The 20,046-nt window shown below is 37.4% G+C and overlaps 2 protein-coding genes and 1 long non-coding RNA gene across 12 annotated transcripts in view; 2 read left to right on the plus strand and 1 right to left on the minus strand.

The window, feature by feature from the left end:
• The first annotated feature begins 317 nt into the window (after nt 1-317).
• Nucleotides 318-8,200, plus strand: LOC105691729. 4 transcript variants are annotated; one of them, XM_048657134.1, is made up of 6 exons: nt 318-1,092; nt 4,113-4,408; nt 5,853-6,050; nt 6,127-6,528; nt 7,209-7,490; nt 7,591-8,200. In XM_048657134.1, the coding sequence occupies exons 2-6, from the start codon at nt 4,301-4,303 to the stop codon at nt 7,720-7,722; spliced, it is 1,122 nt and encodes a 373-aa protein (XP_048513091.1). In that variant the 5' UTR covers nt 318-1,092; nt 4,113-4,300; the 3' UTR covers nt 7,723-8,200. The 4 variants fall into 4 exon arrangements, with proteins under 4 accessions (XP_048513091.1, XP_048513089.1, XP_048513088.1 ...); XM_048657132.1 differs by lacking the exon at nt 318-1,092 and adding an exon at nt 1,794-2,060; XM_048657131.1 differs by lacking the exon at nt 318-1,092 and adding an exon at nt 1,794-2,048.
• Nucleotides 8,201-12,258: 4,058 nt separating this feature from the next.
• LOC125501410 overlaps nt 12,259-20,046 on the minus strand; it is a 47,705-nt gene continuing 39,917 nt past the window's right edge. For 6 of the 7 annotated variants that reach the window (XR_007278977.1, XR_007278976.1, XR_007278979.1 and 3 more), the window contains 3 exons: nt 15,160-15,255; nt 12,519-12,619; nt 12,259-12,313 (listed from right to left, as the gene is read on the minus strand). This is a non-coding gene — a long non-coding RNA (uncharacterized LOC125501410). Of the gene's footprint in view, nt 12,314-12,518; nt 12,620-15,159; nt 15,256-15,798; nt 16,101-20,046 lie in introns of those variants that run through there. The other variant, XR_007278975.1, reaches the window with a different exon arrangement.
• Nucleotides 17,048-19,872, plus strand: LOC105691740. Its single transcript, XM_012410430.3, has 4 exons — nt 17,048-17,252; nt 17,470-17,709; nt 19,219-19,361; nt 19,436-19,872. The coding sequence occupies exons 1-4, from the start codon at nt 17,145-17,147 to the stop codon at nt 19,527-19,529; spliced, it is 585 nt and encodes a 194-aa protein (XP_012265853.3). The 5' UTR covers nt 17,048-17,144; the 3' UTR covers nt 19,530-19,872.

Consider the following 20,046-nt stretch of genomic DNA (forward strand, 5'->3'; position numbering starts at 1 on the left):
GTAACAATATTGCTTACCGGTATAAAATTTCTTTATCGACTTGGTCTTTTAACAACGTTGCAAATCTTCGTCAATCGGTAAAATCACCGTCTCTTCTTTCTGCCAAGCTATTATAACCGCGAAAAAAATAACCGATTTGAATAAAGGAATTACAATTCAATTGAACAATACGTCGACGGTTGTGTGGAACGGTCCATAATTATATAGACAATAATGGCGAATAACTGCGGCCGTGAAAGTATAATTAATATTTCTATATCAGCCGCACACAGCCCATAATTGTATGTTATTATATACTAAGGATGAAAAAGGTCAGCAGCTTCTGCATTTGCATCTATATACCCATGAACGGTTTAATCCTCCGCGATAGAAGTGAATGAAATTCCGTATTTGTAAATCGGTTACGATCATCAGATATTACAGTCCGATTATTTCATAGCCGGAGGTCGTCTAATGATTCATTGTTACCGCTCGTCGTCACCGTCTGTCTAATTTAATCATCGAGTTACTTTTTCAACTTCTGAAAAGCGCATAGATCCTTCGAACGGATGATTATCGATTATAAAATCAACCTACATCCAACCATTATACAATACGTTACGTTCTAGGTTTCACAGATCTCACGTGCAAAAGGTGCAGCCGATATTCGAAAGACTCGGATATTATCCTCTGCGAATTTATATACTAGTAGAGACACACAGACGTGTTCCTCGTATGTGTATGAAATGTGCAAGGAGGAACTGACCGACTGATTCCTCGCTGTCTGTCTGTCCTTTCACCTGGAAGAGCGTGAGCAAACTTCGATATGCCCGTAACGGACATTTATGTAGTTAATCCAGAGGTCAAAGGTCGGTGTTACCGAGGGGAGGTCCTTGATCGCGCGCAGCTGATGTTACTTTTATTTTTACATCCTTTTGCTTTTTCTCTTTCGCCTTTTTAGCGCTATTACCGTCGGTCCACAAAAGATTTATAAACGACGCATACCGATTGAAGGCCCCATGAATTTTCAATCGTTGAAAAAAATGTCCTTTTTCTTTGCTCCGGATAATGAAGAATGAATATAACATCGCGTTTACGCTGAGTAGATCATAAGTGAGTATTACGTTTCAACGGTTTGGCGAAACCGTTATTTTGCTCACCTGTCAACTAATTACCTTATTCAGTTTACCGTGAGAAAATATCATCTGCTTTGTTTGTTGTAATTGCAACAGAATTCGATACAAAAAGAAAAAAAAAAAAAAATGTCTCTACCTCGCAGGAGATCGCTGATTCTTATCTCGCGTACATTTTTCTTTTTTCCCTTTTCCTTGCGTCTGACGACGTCCCCATTTTGGAAACAGGTGGGTTAAATTTCCTAAATGTGGAATAAAAAAGAATTTAGAGAACAATCTTTTCAGCGAAAGGGTTATTACTGTTGCCGTTGCGTTGATTCTTGATGCGATGGACAACTAAAGTAAAGTGTTACTACAGTGAAAGTAACTAAGGCCAACCCAAAGTACAATGTATACGTGTGGTGTACGTGTTTACTCTTATGTACACATTTATGTACATCTGTACATACGTACATCTATGTATAAATACATCTTACACGTGTATTTTACTCTGCACTTAAGCCACTATAATAATACTTCCCCCCTGAGAACCGGAGAAGGTACAAACGCACATATATATCTGTACAGAGACCACCGATACATATATTTATGTAGTATATATATATATAAATATATATACATATATACACAACTTTACGAGGAGGATAGAGATAGGAAGGTATATCACGGAGTAAACTAACTTCTTCGGACGCAGTATCATCTTTACTTTATAAGTCGCACAACGACTTTTATGCATCATCTATAAAATTATCAAATAATATACAATCGTCGTATCTCAAACGTATATAATTATTTAATGGAATCAAAATATCTGTAAAGAAAAAAAAAAATTTGTGCCAATTAATTAATCGCAGGGGGGGTGGGGGGACAAAATTTTCTTTCGAAAATTGTTCAATTTCTTTTTCTTTCCAATTTCGACCATCGAACGATATCGTAGTGAGTATAACGGTAGGAATAATGTCGTTATTTTCCTTCCGCTTTTTTCTCTCTTTTTTTTTGATCGATTATCGGGTACGCTAATGATGATTATAATTAGTGAGGTGATAGATTAAATTATACGTGCGACACGCGTTCATACGGTCGATGAGTAAAAGATATATACCTATATGAAATGAGTAGATACACATAAATGAATAAATTAATAATTCAGACGTGAAATTTTCCGGAAATGAATTAATCGACAGACTTGTCTGGTGCGTGGAATAAATTGTTTCTTCGTTCTTTTTTCTCTGTGTTTTTTTTTTCTCTGCTCTTATCTCTCGTTACATTTTTATTACACGTTATTGGCGACGGCGTGTCTCGGATACTTGAATTAATACACATCACGTGCGTTGCCTGTATTATCATATGTACACGATTGTGTGTAGTACAACATTCTGCACAGTAGCTGTTAGTAATTAATATTCATTAATACACGTAATTATATCACCCGTTAGAACCTTTTGCAAAGTTTTATATTTCATACACACAACCGCGATCTGCAGCATGTTATTTTAATCTAACACGATTGAGTTCGCGTGTTCGGAAAATTTTAATTATTTATAAACGTCGTGTACTTAGCCAGGAAAATTATTTTCGTAATTCGTATTTCTATACAGTGGACAAAAATGGTTTTTCTTTTTCTATTTAAAACAAAAAATTAATGGGGTAATCGATCGGATTGCTAAAAGATTTTTGGAGAAGATCGTATACGAGAAAATTTTTGTAAATTCCGAATAAGTTTTCTCGCTTTGAAAATTTTTCAGAATATCGATCAGGTTTCAATTGAATATATATTCTGATTAGTTTACACGTTATTCGCGGTGGTGACAAATGGAAATTAAAAAATTATCGTACTCGGAATTTGCTTGCATAATATTTTCTAATCTATTATTACATTCGTGTAAATGCAAATTAGGAAATGATAGCAATGATGTTTAGTTTATGAGAAATATATAGTTCAACTTATACTTTCACCCTTACGCAGAAATACCTGATGCAGATCACATCGTATCCCGCTCGATTAATTATTACTGGTTCGTTTGCAGATTATTGGAAAAATATTCAATTTCATTTTTTTAATATTATTGAAATTTTCTTCACAGTACATACGTGCGTATGTAAATATCCGATACGAATCTCACCACGCGAATATAAGTACCCGTACCTACGTAGTTACGTATGTCTATGTATAGCAACTAATTAGAGAAACGTAATTAAACATACATATATATAATATGCATAAGCGAACTACTGGGTGTGAAATCAGATCGGGATGTCTATGAGAACGTTTCGAAATGCTTATTTATGAACTATTTCACGTGTGACGTGATTTAAATCCTTTCAGAGATTTACGTTTGCATAACTTTTTTTTTTTTTTTCTTTCTTCTCATTTCACATACGTACGCATATTTTATATCTACATATTCGTATCGTAGTAATTGGCAAGATTCTCTTTCATTGTTTTTAAAATGTCCAACAAATCGATGCACCGTACGTAGTTTTTCGTTTTTTCTTTTTTTTTCAACGAGAGAAAAAAAATTAGAAGACAAATAGAAAGAAAAAAAAAAACTACTTTGCGATTACCCGTTTCAACGGTGGTTAGGAAAACTTGATCGCGGATATTTGATAAGGAGAACGAGGTTGTAGATCGGACGATTACGAGGAGTCCATGTAAGTCCACTTTATCGAAAATTCCTAAAACAGGAAAATGCAATTTTCATTCATATGTAATGAAGAATCGTTCTATCGAAACTGTTGATTAATTCACGCGATTTGATATTCCCGCGTTTTTAAATTATTTTATTCATAAAGATAAATTTACAAATAGCGCAGGTTTATCATTACAAGTTTAGACGAATATTTCATTTGCTATTTTGTTCCGGTCTATAAATTCGACTTGTGCAATTTAGACGGTCGATTAATATATTACGTAGTCAGTTTTCGAGTTATCGTTATTATTTCATAGTTTGTACGACGAAGTTCGACTGCTTGTGTATGTTTTCATTTATTCGTTTACAGGTTTTTTTTTTATCACCTTAGCGCATTGATAAATGACTCGTCATCGCCGCATGAATAAAATTGCGAAATATGATCGAGGAGTTTGAAGTAAACGTTGCGTCCTGAGGGTTATACTGAAACGATACATCCTATACAGGGATCATTCAAAATTCCGACTACAGGATCGTCCAATTTTCTTTATCATCTAGATGTGCGAGGCTTTAAAAATGACTGGAATAAAAATAGATTGTCGCAAATTCAGCGTCTGCATCGCTTTTCTAGCGATTATTTCCAGTCACATCGTCAGCGCCGAGAAGGTAGATAAATATTTTTTCAATTCTTCTTCAAGTTTTTTTTTTAATTATATCATGGGACTAGAAATTCCAATTTCATCGTTACTTCTGTCTCACTTGCCTTTTTTTTTCCTTTCTTTTAAGTTTCTCTTGAACTTTTTTCTCTCCAATTTTTTCAACATAGACAAATTCTCGTTAAAATTAATTTAACTAACGGGTGATTTTCGGGTGAAATAATTATTACCGATAGAGAAAAACGGTATCACATTGTATACATAGCCGTTGGTGAATGGGTTTTGAATTCCATATTCCAAATGGATCGGTGTCAACCTTACATAGAGAAACAAACCAGTAGTATGCAGATATTGATTTCAAGTAGTAACGATCCAATGACCGCGAATATATTTCAACACTGTCACTCGTATCACGTTCTTTTCTTTCGCTTTTTTATTCGTTTCATCTCATTTTTTAGTCATTTTTTTACCTCACGGAAATGAACGCGAGAATGACTTGAAATACACACACACACACACACACACAAATCGTGCAGTTTTTTTTTATTTCTTTTTCAATTACACTTCTTTTTCTCTCTTCGTTTTTTATCTTTCCGCGAAAGAATTACCCGGAAACGAATCTTCCAGAGATGAACGCGGCCGGATTAAAATGGTCTTATGTAACGTGCAGCGATTTGAGTAATTTTTTTTTTTTACTTTTCTTTTTCTTTACAACTACTTAGTTCGACGTACGTTACATCTTTCGGAATTTACGATCGAGTGTTCAACTTGTCGAAACGCATAATTTATTTTATAATACATACAATTATTTACGTTATTACGCACGTGAGTTAACGCGAACACCGAACCAGTGGGAATAATAATTTTTCTTTCATGTTTCTTTGTTCTTTTTAAGTTTGAAAAATTATGTCTGTGGGTCAATCCAACGGTTGATATTGTAAGAGTTACGTAAATTTATAGTAAATTGACTACAGGTACCTGAACAATAAAAAAAAAAATAAAATAATAATAATTAAACTACTCTCTTATTTTTTCGTCCTGAATTTGATGCGGTTCGAGATCTGTATCGTTTCAAAGATTATACGCTCATAGTTAAAAACAAAGAAGGAAGATCGGGTGCAGTTACTTAGGTATATATGTACGGGTATTACGGACCATAATTATAAGGACGATGAACGTTAGTGACGGGAGAAAGTCGAGGAAAGGATCTTTCATAAAGTAGCCATTATAAAGAGTGAAATGGTGTAGATTGGGATAGAAAAAATCTTCAATTATTTCTATTTATTTTTAGCAGTCGGTTCTCGGGGGTAAATTAATCAGGACATTCGATCAGAGATCGAATGAAGATAATTATACGTTGCTACGCAGACCGCGGAAATTATCTACTCGACTATAATTGAATACAATAACTTCCAAGTGTAATTCTTTCCCCTGTCTTCGTTTTCATTTTACAGCAAAAACGGCAGATTTTCAGGGAACAAGTTCTCCCGGCAAGGGGTGGAAAAATCCCCGAAGAAGCCTTCAGAGCCGATAGATTGGCCTTGAATCGTTTGAATAAAGAAGGAATAACGATTCCCGACGGGGTTGTCTTGGACGCACGTCATGTACAGAAACATCCCCAACCCCCCAGCGGCATGCCGGAGGTTCTGAAGGTACGCGAGGGTCGAATCGAGCGGCGGTTCAAATTTTTGAGATGTTGAAAATGTATTTTGGTTTTTTGCTTCTCAGGTTTATCTCACTCCTGAGGGAAGATACGTGCCTCCCGAAGGTCGTTATAATTATCAAAAGCCAAAAGCTATAGATACGACCTATCTGGCACCGCATCCAGTCGCGAACAATGCCGCGGGGGGTAAATTTTACGGGGGAAACGGTTATCATAACTCGGCGAAGAAATTGCACAACTACAATCAAGGTCATCGATACTTCGGACAAACTACGAGGCAACAGATTTACAAACCTTTACCGGGAACATTTGTCATACCATCGAATTCTCACGGGAATGAATATCATTTCGATAATAATTATTATCCGAGATGGAATACGCAGCCCGAATACAGATGGGAAATATTCTACGAACCTTTCGACGACGACTATTTCATAAACAGCATAGCTCTGCTGAATTCTCATCAGGTATTTTCTTCGTTTATTTATGAATTTTTTTTTTTTTCTCGTTTCTGAATTCAATTATGTTATTTTATATCTAATTACGAAGCTCCAATTATTTATTATCAAATTCCCAACATACCCACCTCGGTGTTCGCGAAGTTTCTATTGAGAAAGTTTGATCTTCGCGTGTGTGCGGGTAGTGAATAGAGTTGAGAAAAAATTGTAGTAGGAAAAAAAGGACAAGTCTAATCGTCCGTTACATCTCCAACGGTAGTTTTGCACGCCTAGCCTAACCTGAATTGTTTTTCCCATCATCTGTAATGTAATAGGAGGTGAGTTGCGTTTGCGAATTGCATATTGCATATTGCATCGCCTCGCATCGCATACATTTCACAGAGCTAACATCGTTCCAGATATTATTACATTATGGTACAGATAAACCTGAAGATGCAGTACGTTGTGCATTAACTTGTGTATGCATGCATGTTTTCTACGTCTGTGTGAGATGGAATAGTTGAAACTAGAAAAGCGGCCGTTTGTGTTCCCACACCTATTGCATAATGCAAATTAAACTCACTCGATACTATTCAACGATCCTTTCTCGTATACCGAATCAACTTGCAACAAGGAATAATGGAGGAGGAAAATCCTCGCGATCCTATTGCGATCGATCGAATTAATAATATTTTCGTCTTTCTTTGAAGATCATAACGGACTATGAAGGATTTTTGAACGACTTTCACGATCGATCGCTCAGACACATACCGGAAGGTCCTGCAAAATCACGGAAAGGTGGAAATCAGGCGGTGGACAAATTCCAAGATGTAATTAAAACCGGAGGTGCTGCGACGAAGTCATTTCCTCACGATTATAATTATAGAAGAGCGAAAATTTTCGGATACCCGGATATAAAGGAAATTCCAAAAACTGCATTCGAATGCGGACAAAAACGAGGGGTCTTTGCCGACGCTGAAACTAAGTGCCAGGTGATTATGAGCTTGGAACTAACAAAATTTGTCCACAGCGGAAGGGATGTTCTTTTTCATCTGACCGTGGACCTTCTGGGGTCTCGTTTTCTGTTCGAAGGTTTTTCATCAGTGCGGTGCAAATGGGAAAAACTCTTTCTTGTGCGCCCCTGGAACTGTTTTCAGCGAGTCGAAGAGGAGATGCGAATGGTGGGACACTGTAGCTTGCGATCTTGAACGTCGTGCATTTTAGAATAGAAATTCTGTTACTTTAACTGTGTCAGAGAAAGAAAAGAAATCAAACGATAATCGTGCGAATCGATCGATTATCTAGTTGAAAAACAAAGTCTAGATCCATTCGAAATTACTGAGGAACACACTGAGTGTCTAAATCATACTCATGATAACTTGTAATAGTGTACGTATATCTTCTCCCTTCAGTATTTTCGAAACAACCGACATTCTCTGCTCACGACAGAGAGTGTATTGGAGTTCGCTGGTTTTTAATACGAAGATTATTTATGATAAAACGTGTGATGAATCATGATGTCCTCGAGCCTTGTTATAATAAGGATTACAAGTAGATTATCGATATTGAAATGAATATATACATGTTCTGAATGGTATGAGAACTTTTGTGATTCAATGATGAACATTTTCATGTAACGATTATTCAATGTATGCTACCTGTTTGAATTATCAACAAAACAACGACCATTTGGAATTCATGATTTAATTCTAATTATTGGAACACCTGCACCTACCTTCCGCTGATATCCTTTATAGAAACATATCGCAACATCAAGCTCCGACTCGAAACACTTCCGAGCGTATTGGTGTACCAGGTGGTGTGAGAGTATGATTAAATACACATTCAGGCATATGCCTGGTTATCAGTTTTCGAATTCACTATAGTCTTTGGTGTTTTTCACACCGGAAGATGTGCAAAGACTATAGTCTTTGGTGTTTTTCATCCCGAAAAATGTGCAAAGACTATAGTCTTTGGTGTTTTTCATCCCGAAAAATGTGCAAAGACTATAGTCTTTGGTGTTTTTCATCCCGAAAAATGTGCAAAGACTATAGTCTTTGGTGTTTTTCACCCCGAAAAATGTGCAAAGACTATAGTCTTTGGTGTTTTTCATCCCGAAAAATGTGCAAAGACTATAGTCTTTGGTGTTTTTCACCCCGAAAAATGTGCAAAGACTATAGTCTTTGGTGTTTTTCACCCCGAAAAATGTGCAAAGACTATAGTCTTTGGTGTTTTTCACCCCGAAAAATGTGCAAAGACTATAGTCTCTGGTGTTTTTCACCCCGAAAAATGTGCAAAGACTATAGTCTTTGGTGTTTTTCACCCCGGAATACCAAAAAATCGCCTCTAACATTAGCAAAGACTCTGAAAAATGAAGCTCTCACACCGCCGTTCAGTTTTTCATGAAAAAAGTCTACGGAAAATTCTGAGTAATCTCAAAACTGTTAATTGCAAATATGCAATTTGGTATTTGATCATTCCAGCGTCTCGTACGTAGATCCTCCTTCCCCGAAGCATCGGCAGTATGGCCGCAACAGCCGAAGCAACGTCGTCATCGGGAGCGACATCGACGTTAGCGCGTACATCCTTAAAGAAGAGATAGAAGAAGCTAGCGAGGAGAGAGAGACATATTTTTGGGTGAGGATTAGCAGTGGAATAGTACGCGGTTACTACAGCGCCATATTTTTGGTTGACAATGAGTCCAGGGGTCAGTTTTGTTCGAGCAGTGACTCGGAAAGGAGTGTTCCGTTTGATCTACAAATTTTTAAAAAGTGCTCGACAATCGGTAGTTAGTGAAAGAACTATATCAGTGGAAATTTTGTGAATTCCGTAATTGGGCGATTTTTCCACAAGCACTGGTGAGCATATAATGTTTTTACCGTGACCATCGTATGTCCGGGCTCCCGATCGGTCAGCAATTCGTTTCAAAAAATTTGTTCTGGAGGTCATGCGATATTAACGTGGAATTTTGATAAATTTTAAGTAACGAATTAACTCTATGGTGGGAGAGATTGAGATCTTTGCGCAAAAACGGAGAACTCCAGTTATTCACAATTGTATTCCCCGTATTTTAGATTGGTGGAGTATGAGGGTAATGATTTTGCCCTGCGGAAATATCTTCCATAGTTCGAATTCTGAACAATTATACCTAGTTCATTACACATTATTATATTCTTATAGTATTAGTATTGTCTTTCAAATTCATCTGTTCTTTTATTCATTTAATCATTCATCCAGACAGTTATCTTGTTATTCTTTCATAGAATTATAAATTTATACCTCATGCCTGTCTACTTTCAATGTAAAGCAATCGTCGCGTCTATGATTGCAGAGTGTTCTAGTAATCAAACAAATAATTAATAACAATAGTATTTCCAACAGTTGAATCATTTATCAGTATTTCGAGAGCATTTTTCATTTATTTATTCATCAATTTTTGAAATTATTAATCAATCGATCAAAACAATCCTTCAGCACGATTTGGATGCTTCTCAATTCGTGATCGTTCATTCATTCATTCATTCATTCAGTTATTCATCTTTTTCTTTATTTATTGAGTTACAAATTTATAAATGATTTCTGTATAATTACATGTGAAGCAATCGTCGCGTCTTTAATTGCAGACTGTCTTGTTAATTAATCAATCAATTATTGTGAGTAGTATTTCGAACGGTTACTTGATTAATTAGTATTTCGGAAACCGTTTTTACTATTCAATCGATTAAATAAATGAATGAATTAATGGAATCATTGATTAAATTGATTATTCGGTATGATTTCGATGCTTCTCAATTCATGTGTTCATTTATTCGTTTATTTATACATTAAGTTATTCATCCTTTCATCGGAAACATATGATCGGGGGCGTGTAATTTGGTAAATGGTTAACAGAGTACATATGTGTTGCAGGTTTTCCGTCTTGGATTCGACGGCAGTTCGGCTTCGGCGACAGAAGAGGCGACATCGGGAGCGACATCAGTAGCAAAGCAGGTCCCTCATTGCGACGATGAAGAGAGAGAACGGTGAGCAGAAATTCACATGAAATTTAGTTGAATATTGTTTGAATCGGTTGCGCAAACGTGCCTATATGTATTTTGATCACTCGCTCTCGACTATTCATACTAAACACAGTCGTCAGAAATACACTAGCCCGGGTTCTGAACAATCCTTTAAAACTCTGAGAGATGACTTTCCAATAGAATTATGCGTTTCATTCTGTTTTTCAGAAATCGAAGATAATCAATTGATCTATCTAACTAATGCAAATTAGATACAGCCATTATTCTTGATCAACTTGATATACAAAATTTTTTTTTTTTTTCGGGCCGTCCATGAAATAGTTTTCGAATCATTCCAGCGTCTGTTTTCCATTGTAGTTCGATTACGTTATTATGAGCTTCGCTGAAGGATGTATTGCAAATGCACTGAATGCAGCTCCAGAAAAATTTGTAGGGATGATTTTACAATGATTCACTGAATTCCTTTTCTCAATAAGATACGGAATGATTTATTGATCTTTTTCGTGGATACAAATGGAGTATAAATATAAGCGATTGTTATATCGTGATTTGAATTGTACATGTGATATTTTTGTCTCTTTCAAGTAGATGACCATTGCGTGACGGAAGCAAATCAGGACATCAACGAGTCTCTCCAAAGATCGACGCCTCTCCATCCCGATGATGATCAGATGATGGATCTGCAACACATGAGACGTACAACACCTTCCTTTTGCGAAGGTATGTTTCATCTAATTTATCCCTTCCGAGAGTCCATAGTATATTCCAACATTTAGAGTCTGCGTATATGAATTGCACCCCCTTGGAAAATGAAAATTCCTCTTTAAAAAATCAGATCACCCAGCATTACCCAATAGACTTGGTGAATTCATACACCCCCATAATAAAATTCATCAGACACGCCAATAAGGCAAGACAATAATTTATTATCATATAACTTCGTACAATTTATTAAAATTCAAACGTCTTACACTTTATATACTGATCATAAAATAAGTCATATATTAGGTAAGCTATGTAATCAGTTAACTAATTGTATATTTGTTATTTATGTTACAGGTCGCAAGTTCCTCCGACGTTATGACCCCCTGGACTTCCCCTGTTCATCAGGGGGAGTCCAGGGACCCGTCCCCTGGGACTGCGCGGCCTCCCACCGCCCCCGGGGTCCCAGGGGACCCAGTCCCTGAGGACATGTCCTCGGGGATGCGGTATCCCCGCTGGAAGGGATGCCATATCCCGAGGGACATGTGCTCGGGAACTGGTCTTCGGGGACACGTGTCCCCCCAGGGACACGTCCCCGGGGATGCGGTATCCCCGCTGGAGGGGATGCCGGGTCCTTGGGGGCGTGGCCTTGGGGGAATACGCGTCCTCGAAAATCCCGGGAAAAGGAGGTCCCAAGCGGTCACTCGGTTTCTTGATTTCTCTAGAGAAACGAAAAACAAAGTGTCCGCTTGGGACCTCCTTTTCCCGGGATTTTCGAGGACGCGTATTCCCCCAAGGCCACGCCCCCAAGGACCCGGCATCCCCTCCAGCGGGGATACCGCATCCCCGGGGACGTGTCCCTGGGGGGACACGCGTCCCCGAAGACCAGTTCCTGAGCACATGTCCCTCGGGATATGGCATCCCCTCCAGCGGGGATACCGCATCCCCGAGGACATGTCCTCAGGGACTGGGTCCCCTGGGACCCCGGGGGCGGTGGGAGGCCGCGCAGTCCCAGGGGACGGGTCCCTGGACTCCCCCTGATGAACAGGGGAAGTCCAGGGGGTCATAACTGCGGTGACAGCATCTCCGAGTACCTGGAATATACGAAAAGTGCATTATTAATGACGTAATATAAGAATATGTTATCAGCAATATTATATTCTATGTCAATATGTTAGTTGAATGTTATATTATATTATCTGTTAATATATTATTGCCAATGTGATGTTATAATATATTACATTGAATATATTTTTGTAATATACTCTAACTTATATCGTACTGATAATTATTTCATACCTGAAAACGAATTGTGCGATGCCATGTGACTACTGCCCTTCGTGGTTGGGAGTTGAATGAGTACTGCGATGCACTAGGCACCGTGATGATTGATTAAAAGCCTGGAATGAATGTCATATAAGTAATGAAGTGAAATTGTAAACCTGAACCTAAGATATATGAATAAATTGGTTGACGATATAATAGCGGAGATCATTTCTCGACCTATGATAAATTCCCAAATCCTGCAGATAGGCGAATCATAGTGTTCGAACGCAGGGACCACTATCCCGCACTTGAGAACATCATGATTGATTAAGAATTAGTATGAGAGTTCATTAACGTGTAATTAATTATTCCTAATTGTTCGAAATTTCAACGACAAAGAATATTCTTAGCACAAAGTTACGGCGCCAACTTTTTTCACTCTGCAAACGAGTGAATTTGGACACTAGATACAGAGTCCCAAGATTGCAAAATATGAATACTTCACATTCTGACACGAAAAAACGGTAAGCCTATAGCCTTGGGATTTTCTCAAAATCTGAGATGAAAATTCCTACTTCTCATATGGAGTTCTCGATGGTATGTCCATGTATTTTGATCTCAGGGATCCGAATTCGCGAGCTAAATTATTCTATCTTTAAAATTGACCAATTCATCGCTCCAAAATGTGAAAACTCAAGGATATCTCGACAGGATTCATTCGTAACTCAATTTCATCGACGTATTCGTATTCATGCAGGTGCAATTTCATACTGACGTTCCAGAAATAAAGGTACGTGATCAAAGATTCATCTCTAATTTTTCCCTGATCTTTTGCAATTATTTCCGATTTTTTCCTGATTTTTCAGAAGATTTTTCAATTTAGCCGCCCCACCTCGATATGGCCACGTGACCGGACTCGCGAATACAGCTAGCGCCATGTGGCGGAATTTTCGCGAACTAAAATCCCAAGTTTCTTGCCCCTTGACGTCAGGCAATGTGATGCGTGAAGGAGATGTATTTCGTGGTCAATACTTTTCCGGTTTTGCTCGGAGAACCGACAAAACTTTCACGGTTCGCGCTCGGGGGGTGGTCAATACTTTTCCGTTTTTGCTCGAAGAAGGGTCAAAACTTTTGCATCTTCCTTTTACCTCTCTTTCACGCATCACATTGCCTGACGTCAAGGGGCAAGAAACTTGGAATTTTAGTTCACAAAAATTCCGCCACATGGCGCTAGCTGTATTCGCGAGTCCGGTCACGTGACATGACCACGTGACGTCATCACGTGACGTGACCACGTGGCCAGCAGCGGAAAAATTCAAACATATTCAGAAAAATAGGATAAAGATCGGAAAAAATCACAAAAAAACAGAAAAAACTGCAAAAAATCGGGAAAAATTCAGGAATAAATTGAGAATAACGTTCTTTCAGTTTTAAATCATGAGGAGCCTTTAAAGGGTCAGGAATATTTAGTAATTGAAAAGTCAGTAAGAAAATTATATAAAAATCGAAAAAAAATTGCCAAAAATCAGCGGAAATTGGAAATAAATCTGTGATAACGATCACAGATGATGACAATCAATAAATAATGACAAATATACATTCAGAATTTCGATGGCGTTTCAGTGGCAATAATACCTCGTAACTACAGTTGACGCTTAAAAATCTGCGTCAAGCGTCAGCATGAAATTGCACCCTTACGCGAAGAAAACATGAAAAAAGTGTCTTGCATTTTATTTTGGGAATACTTTACATTTTAATCTGAAAAAACGGTAAGCCTATAGCCTTAGGATTTTCTCAAAATTTGGAAAGATGTTCAATAATTTTTTTCAAAGAGTTTTCTATGCTATTCTCATGTAATTCGATCTCAGGAATCCAAATTCGCAAGTTAAAATGATCTATCTTTAAAATTGACCGAGTTATCGCCAGTTTATTGGTCCTAAATGTAAAAAATCGAGGATATCTCGATGGAATTTATTCCTAACTCAATTTAATCGACGTATTCATATTCCTTGTGCAAAAATACAAAAGAAAAGTGTCCTGCCTTTTATTTCAGGAATACTTTACAACTTGACTCGAAAAAATGGTAAGCCTATAGCCTTAGGATTTTCTCAAAATTTGGGAAGATGTTCAATAATTTTTTTCAAAGAGTTTTCTATGCTATTCTCATGTAATTCAATTTCAGGAATCCAAATTCGCAAGTTAAAATGATCTATCTTCAAAATTGACCGAGTTATCGCCAGTTTATCGGTCCGAAATGAGATAAATCGAGGATATGTTTATGAGAGTTAGCGATCGAAGTAATTACCTATAAACTGCAGGTGTACGCAATGTAATTCGCTTCACATGTGAGATTTCATAGAAATTAGGTACATCCCATCATTCAATGAATAAATGAATGTATGAATAACTGAATAAATAAATGCATGAACACATCAATTTAGAAGCATTGAAATCCTACCGAATCATCGATTCGATTAAATAATTCCGTTCTCCATTTATTTATTCGACTGATTGGATAGTAAAAAAGGCTCTTGAAATACTAATCGTTCAAGTAATCGTTCAAAATATCATTGTTACTAATCAATCGTTTGATTACTGAATCAGTTCGCAATCATAGACGCGACGATTGCTTTACATCGACGACGAGAGTAGATAGGCATCAATCATTTCTTACCTTATACGAATTTCTCAGCACAACGTAGGAATGGTAGTTGAAAGTTGAACAGTATTGCGAAGAGCTAGGCACCTTCAACGTCTGACGAGTATGAATCTGAAATGCGAAAATATCATGTCAGAAACCAAGTGAAATTGTAAAAATGAACTTCAAATATATCAATAAATTTGTTCATGAAATGGCGATGAAGCATAATTTTAAAATAAAATCCCGATGACAGGTATTTTCCGTGATGTTAGACACAAAAGTTTATGGTATTCAAACTTTGGTCAAAACCAATCCGAAATCAATCAGAATATTGTTAGTTAAGTTTACGAACATAGGACTATAATAATGTGTAACGAACTAGGTATAGTTGTTCAGAATTCGAACGATAAAAGATATTTCTGCAGCGCAAAATCATTACCCTCATACTCCCCCAATCTAAAATACGGGGAATACAATTGTGAATATTCAAAGTTTTCCGTTTTTGCGCAAAAATCTCATTCTCTCCCACCATCGAGTCTAATCGTTACTTAAAATCTATCAAAATTCCACGTTAATATCGCATGACCTCCAGAAAAAATTTTTTGAAACGAATTGCTGACCGATCGGGAGCCCGGACATACGACGGTCACGGTAAAAACATTATATGCTCACCAGTGCTCGTGGAAAAATCGCCGAATCACGGAATTCACAAAATTTCCACTGATATAGGTTTTTCACTAACTACCGATTGTCGAGCACTTTTTAAAAATATGTAGATCGAACGGAACACTCCTTCCCGAGTCACTGCTCAATTAAAACTGACCCCTGGACTCATTGTCAACCAAAAATATGGCGCTGTAGTAACCGCGTACTATTCCACTGCTAATCCTCACCCAAAAATATGTCTCTCACTCCTCGCTAGCTTCTTCTATCTCTTCTTGAAGGATGTACGCGCTAACGTCGATGTCGCTCCCGATGACGACGTTGCTTCGGCTGTTGCGGCCATACTGCCGATGCCTCGGAAAATAAGGATCTACGTATGACCGAATACCGAATCGCACGTTTGCAATTAACTGTTTCAAGATTACTCGAAAAGATCCAGCTTCGTTGCGGTATTTTTCCAAAAAATCAACGATATTTTTTGGTCTCGGTACGAATTTTCCAACGTGGTCATTCTCCGGTTTTCTCTAGTCTCCGAAAATTCGCCGCACATTTCGCGGAAAAAAAATAATGCATGCCACGAATGCAGTTATCAAATTGTTCATGCACTTGATCAAGCATCATTCCGTTTCAATGTTATAATATTTTTTCCAACAGTCGTATAAATAACTTAAAATTCAGTTTCTTCTAAAATTATGTTCGTACGTGTTGTTATAGGATTCCAGAGTCTCCCGAAGGAATTCTCCGGTGGCACGTAACGATTTTCTTCGCAGATTAATCGTGACTAATCGTATCCGTAATTAATATATTCGGAAGCGCTAATACCGAGGGGAAAATGAAATTTTACCGGGCAAAATTTCATCCCTGCACACGTACACGTGTTACATAAATTTACAGCTAATCTACCGAACGTATATGTACACGTACGATATGTATATGTACGTAAATGGAATGAGTTATACAATATAATTACGGGTCTCGACGTACACAAGCATAAAACCTAATAGAGTTAGAACATCGCCTCAGGCAATTTGGTTCGGAGTTCTAGAATTTGAAGCACATATATAAGCGCAACAGTTTGCTACACGTGTACATACGCGAAACGTGCACACTCGTACATAAGCATTTACATATGTATATATTTACGTGCGCATGATAGCACAGTGCACATAGAGATGTAGGATATATATGAATACATCCGTATGCCCAGCTCATAGATACAGGGGAGATCTATACTTTCTCTGTGACATAATTTCACACGCTCTGCAAAGGGGCAATGGTGAGGTTGCCGGTATATTGAACGGAAGCTGGACCAGTTTTGTTTCGACTTTATAGTTCAGTATCAAACCCTACGCGGAATGGCGAGGTGGTATAATTGTCAGGCAAGTGCCGCTAACGATAAGATGCCGTTGCTGCTGATTTTTATCGGGACGATATTCACCCTCGCTGATTGCGCTTTCCAAGAGGTTGGTATTAACTCACGCAATTTTCGACTAATTAACATTCCACAGATTCGGAGGGAAAGAAAATCAAATGGACTGGCATCGGGATTTTTGTGCCGCCGGCCAAATTCGGGAAACTTCATTTTCCACCCTTTTCGTGATCGAAGAAGGGGTTTTCTGTTTCCCGGCGAAAACGAGAAAAAAAATTAAACGCTTGAGTAATTCTCGTTTTACGTTACAGAACGTTGGTTTGGATTTCGGCTACAATAACGGATACCAGAATTATCAGCCGGTGGTATCCATAAACCGTCCAGTGGTCGTTAAGGAAGTAGGAAAAAAAAGTGGACAAGATTTTAGTAAAATTCCTGGCGTTCCTGGGGTGGATTACCCGATTTATCACAAAGTTCCCGAAACCAGTTTCTCATGTTCCAACGTACCTTACGCTCCTGGAATGTACGCAAACGTGGAAACCGGCTGCCAGGTAATAGAAAATGACAAAAATAACGAAAAATCATACCGAACGTAGAAATTCGATTTTCTTTGCGCTCTACAAAATCGTCGTCGGTTTTTTTCTTTTTTCTCTTTTGATTCGTAAAATTCAACCGGATATTCAATATAATTATTCACAACGTGAATATCATACTCTAGATTATTTATTCATGGAATCTTTCATTTTACAAAAATATTAATAATACAGAAAGGTTTCGCTTTCATTTTTCATCAATGGGCCGCTTGAAATCCTGACCTGATTTCATCGTGACATTATTATAATAGCTAATATTACATTACTGTAGTTATACAGATGTATAGTGATAATAATAACAATTCATGTACAGAAACACACGTACACCTACATAGGTGCCCGCGGTTGTGTGTAACAAAATATCCAGTGAATATTTTGCAACTTTAATAAGGATTAGAACGTATAGCGAAACGAGCAATCAAGTTACACGGTCGTGTCCCAATAATCTAGCGGGTACAAATTCAGTCGAAATCTGACACATGCACGCCAATAAAATCCACCGAATAATCGATATTAGGATTTCAAATAATATTTTCTCACTCGAAATTAATGATCAATAATTCAACACATTCGGTGAAATACATTCGACGAATAATTTTTCCAAAAACTTGCTCTAACAATTGACATTCCGCAGCAATTGATTTTCAATAATTTTTCTCGTCTGTTGATTAATAATTGCGTAACCCAGATAAAGGTATTAAAATAACGCGATTCGATCTAACGGATTTTATCGTAACGACGAGAGAAAAAAGAGAATAGAAAAAAATAGACGCAAACTCAAGGTAACTCGCGCGGCACTCCGCGAACTGCAGACTCCTCACCTTTCTTTTTCTTGGCAATTTTTTTTTCTCCTTTTTTTTCGCTAGAGATTTCAGTCTATGATATCGTTTTTCAATACACGGTGTCTACGTTACACGTATACCATACGGTGTGGAATTATTCAGAAATAGATGTATAAATAAATAAAGTCTCCGCTGATTTTTTATGCATTACATAATGAGCACCTGGTTGAAAAGCGAACAAGAAAACTCGATTTCTGTGTTATAACATACGTACATGTGTGCACATGAATCAGAACTAATACCCTGCTGGAATATATCCTTGATCGACAAATGAATGATTGTTAATAAAAATTCCATATCCGACACGTTCACGATTGCGTGGCACAATTACTTGCACCTCCAGGGGCGATTGTAATAAAGCAAAAAAAAAAAAAAAACAACAAGAAATATGAATAAATAAAAGGTTGATTTCTGTGCATGCACATTCGAACACAGGAATGTTCGTACGCCACCTTTCACGCGCGTATTTGAATTGCGGATGAAAAGAGATGAAAGGAAAATACAAAAAATTTATACAAATCAATTTTACAACGTGCGTATTCGAATTGCTCGTTACACGCGTTTGAATACGCAAATATTTTCGATGACAAAAATACGGGTAATCAATTTTTCGTTATTTCTACAGGCGTACCACGTTTGTCACGACGGAAGGGAGGGACACCAGGGTGCCTCATTTTTATGTACGAACGGTACTCTATTTAATCAACATGAATTCGCCTGCGATTGGTGGTACAACGTTAATTGCGCCGACGCTATCAGTTTGTACAGGTAAACTCTAATGGGAGAACGGTCAAATGAAGAGGAAGCAAAAAAAAAACTGATGACTATTATTTCGTTTTCAGTCTGAATTTGGATCCAACGAAAAATCCGTTTGTGCCAAAACGGAAGCCCGAGGAACTGGAGACTCATCAGAAACTGAGAATCGCGGTTTACTAACAATGTGAGGTCGAGAAAATTACGAGCATCGACAAATTGTTGTTTAATTTTTCTAAAATTCTTCTTTTTTATTTTTTATCTTGCTCATACCTACTCAAAATTCGTTATTTGCATGTAATATGAAATGCGGTCTGATTTTATAAAATAAATAGTCGATCCGATCAATGGCATTGTCAATGGAAAAAGATTACGCGCTAACGAAAGGAGCCGCTAAATAAAGAAGAAAAAAAAAAAACAGCACTCATAAATAAATAAAAAATTAAAATAATAGGTGGAGGGGTTATACGTACGCATGGTATAATAGTGATGATATTAATCATAATAATAATCCTAATAATATCAATTTACCAAGTCCTTTCGATTTTACTGCCGTAGTGTAATTGGAATAATTCGTCTGTTCTATTTCGATATGGAAGCTTTCGGTTTCGTTTTTCAATTCTCTCTTCTTTGGATCCTCATCATTTTTACTTTGCACTTTGAATTAATATTCGTTCGATTTTGATTGTAATTATCATTA

The sequence above is a fragment of the Athalia rosae genome, chromosome 6, assembly GCF_917208135.1.
Source record: "Athalia rosae chromosome 6, iyAthRosa1.1, whole genome shotgun sequence".
Classification (NCBI taxonomy): domain Eukaryota; kingdom Metazoa; phylum Arthropoda; class Insecta; order Hymenoptera; family Athaliidae; genus Athalia; species Athalia rosae.

Coding starts and splice junctions, on each gene's coding strand:
- LOC105691729 (XM_048657134.1), top strand. CDS start 4,301: ATGTGCGAGGCTTTAAAAATGACTGGAATAAAAATAGATTGTCGCAAA. Junction 6,529..7,208: donor CTCTGCTGAATTCTCATCAG/GTATTTTCTTCG, acceptor CTTTCTTTGAAG/ATCATAACGGACTATGAAGG. Junction 7,491..7,590: donor ACGCTGAAACTAAGTGCCAG/GTGATTATGAGC, acceptor TTCTGTTCGAAG/GTTTTTCATCAGTGCGGTGC.
- LOC105691740 (XM_012410430.3), top strand. CDS start 17,145: ATGGCGAGGTGGTATAATTGTCAGGCAAGTGCCGCTAACGATAAGATG. Junction 17,253..17,469: donor CTGATTGCGCTTTCCAAGAG/GTTGGTATTAAC, acceptor TTTACGTTACAG/AACGTTGGTTTGGATTTCGG. Junction 17,710..19,218: donor ACGTGGAAACCGGCTGCCAG/GTAATAGAAAAT, acceptor TTATTTCTACAG/GCGTACCACGTTTGTCACGA.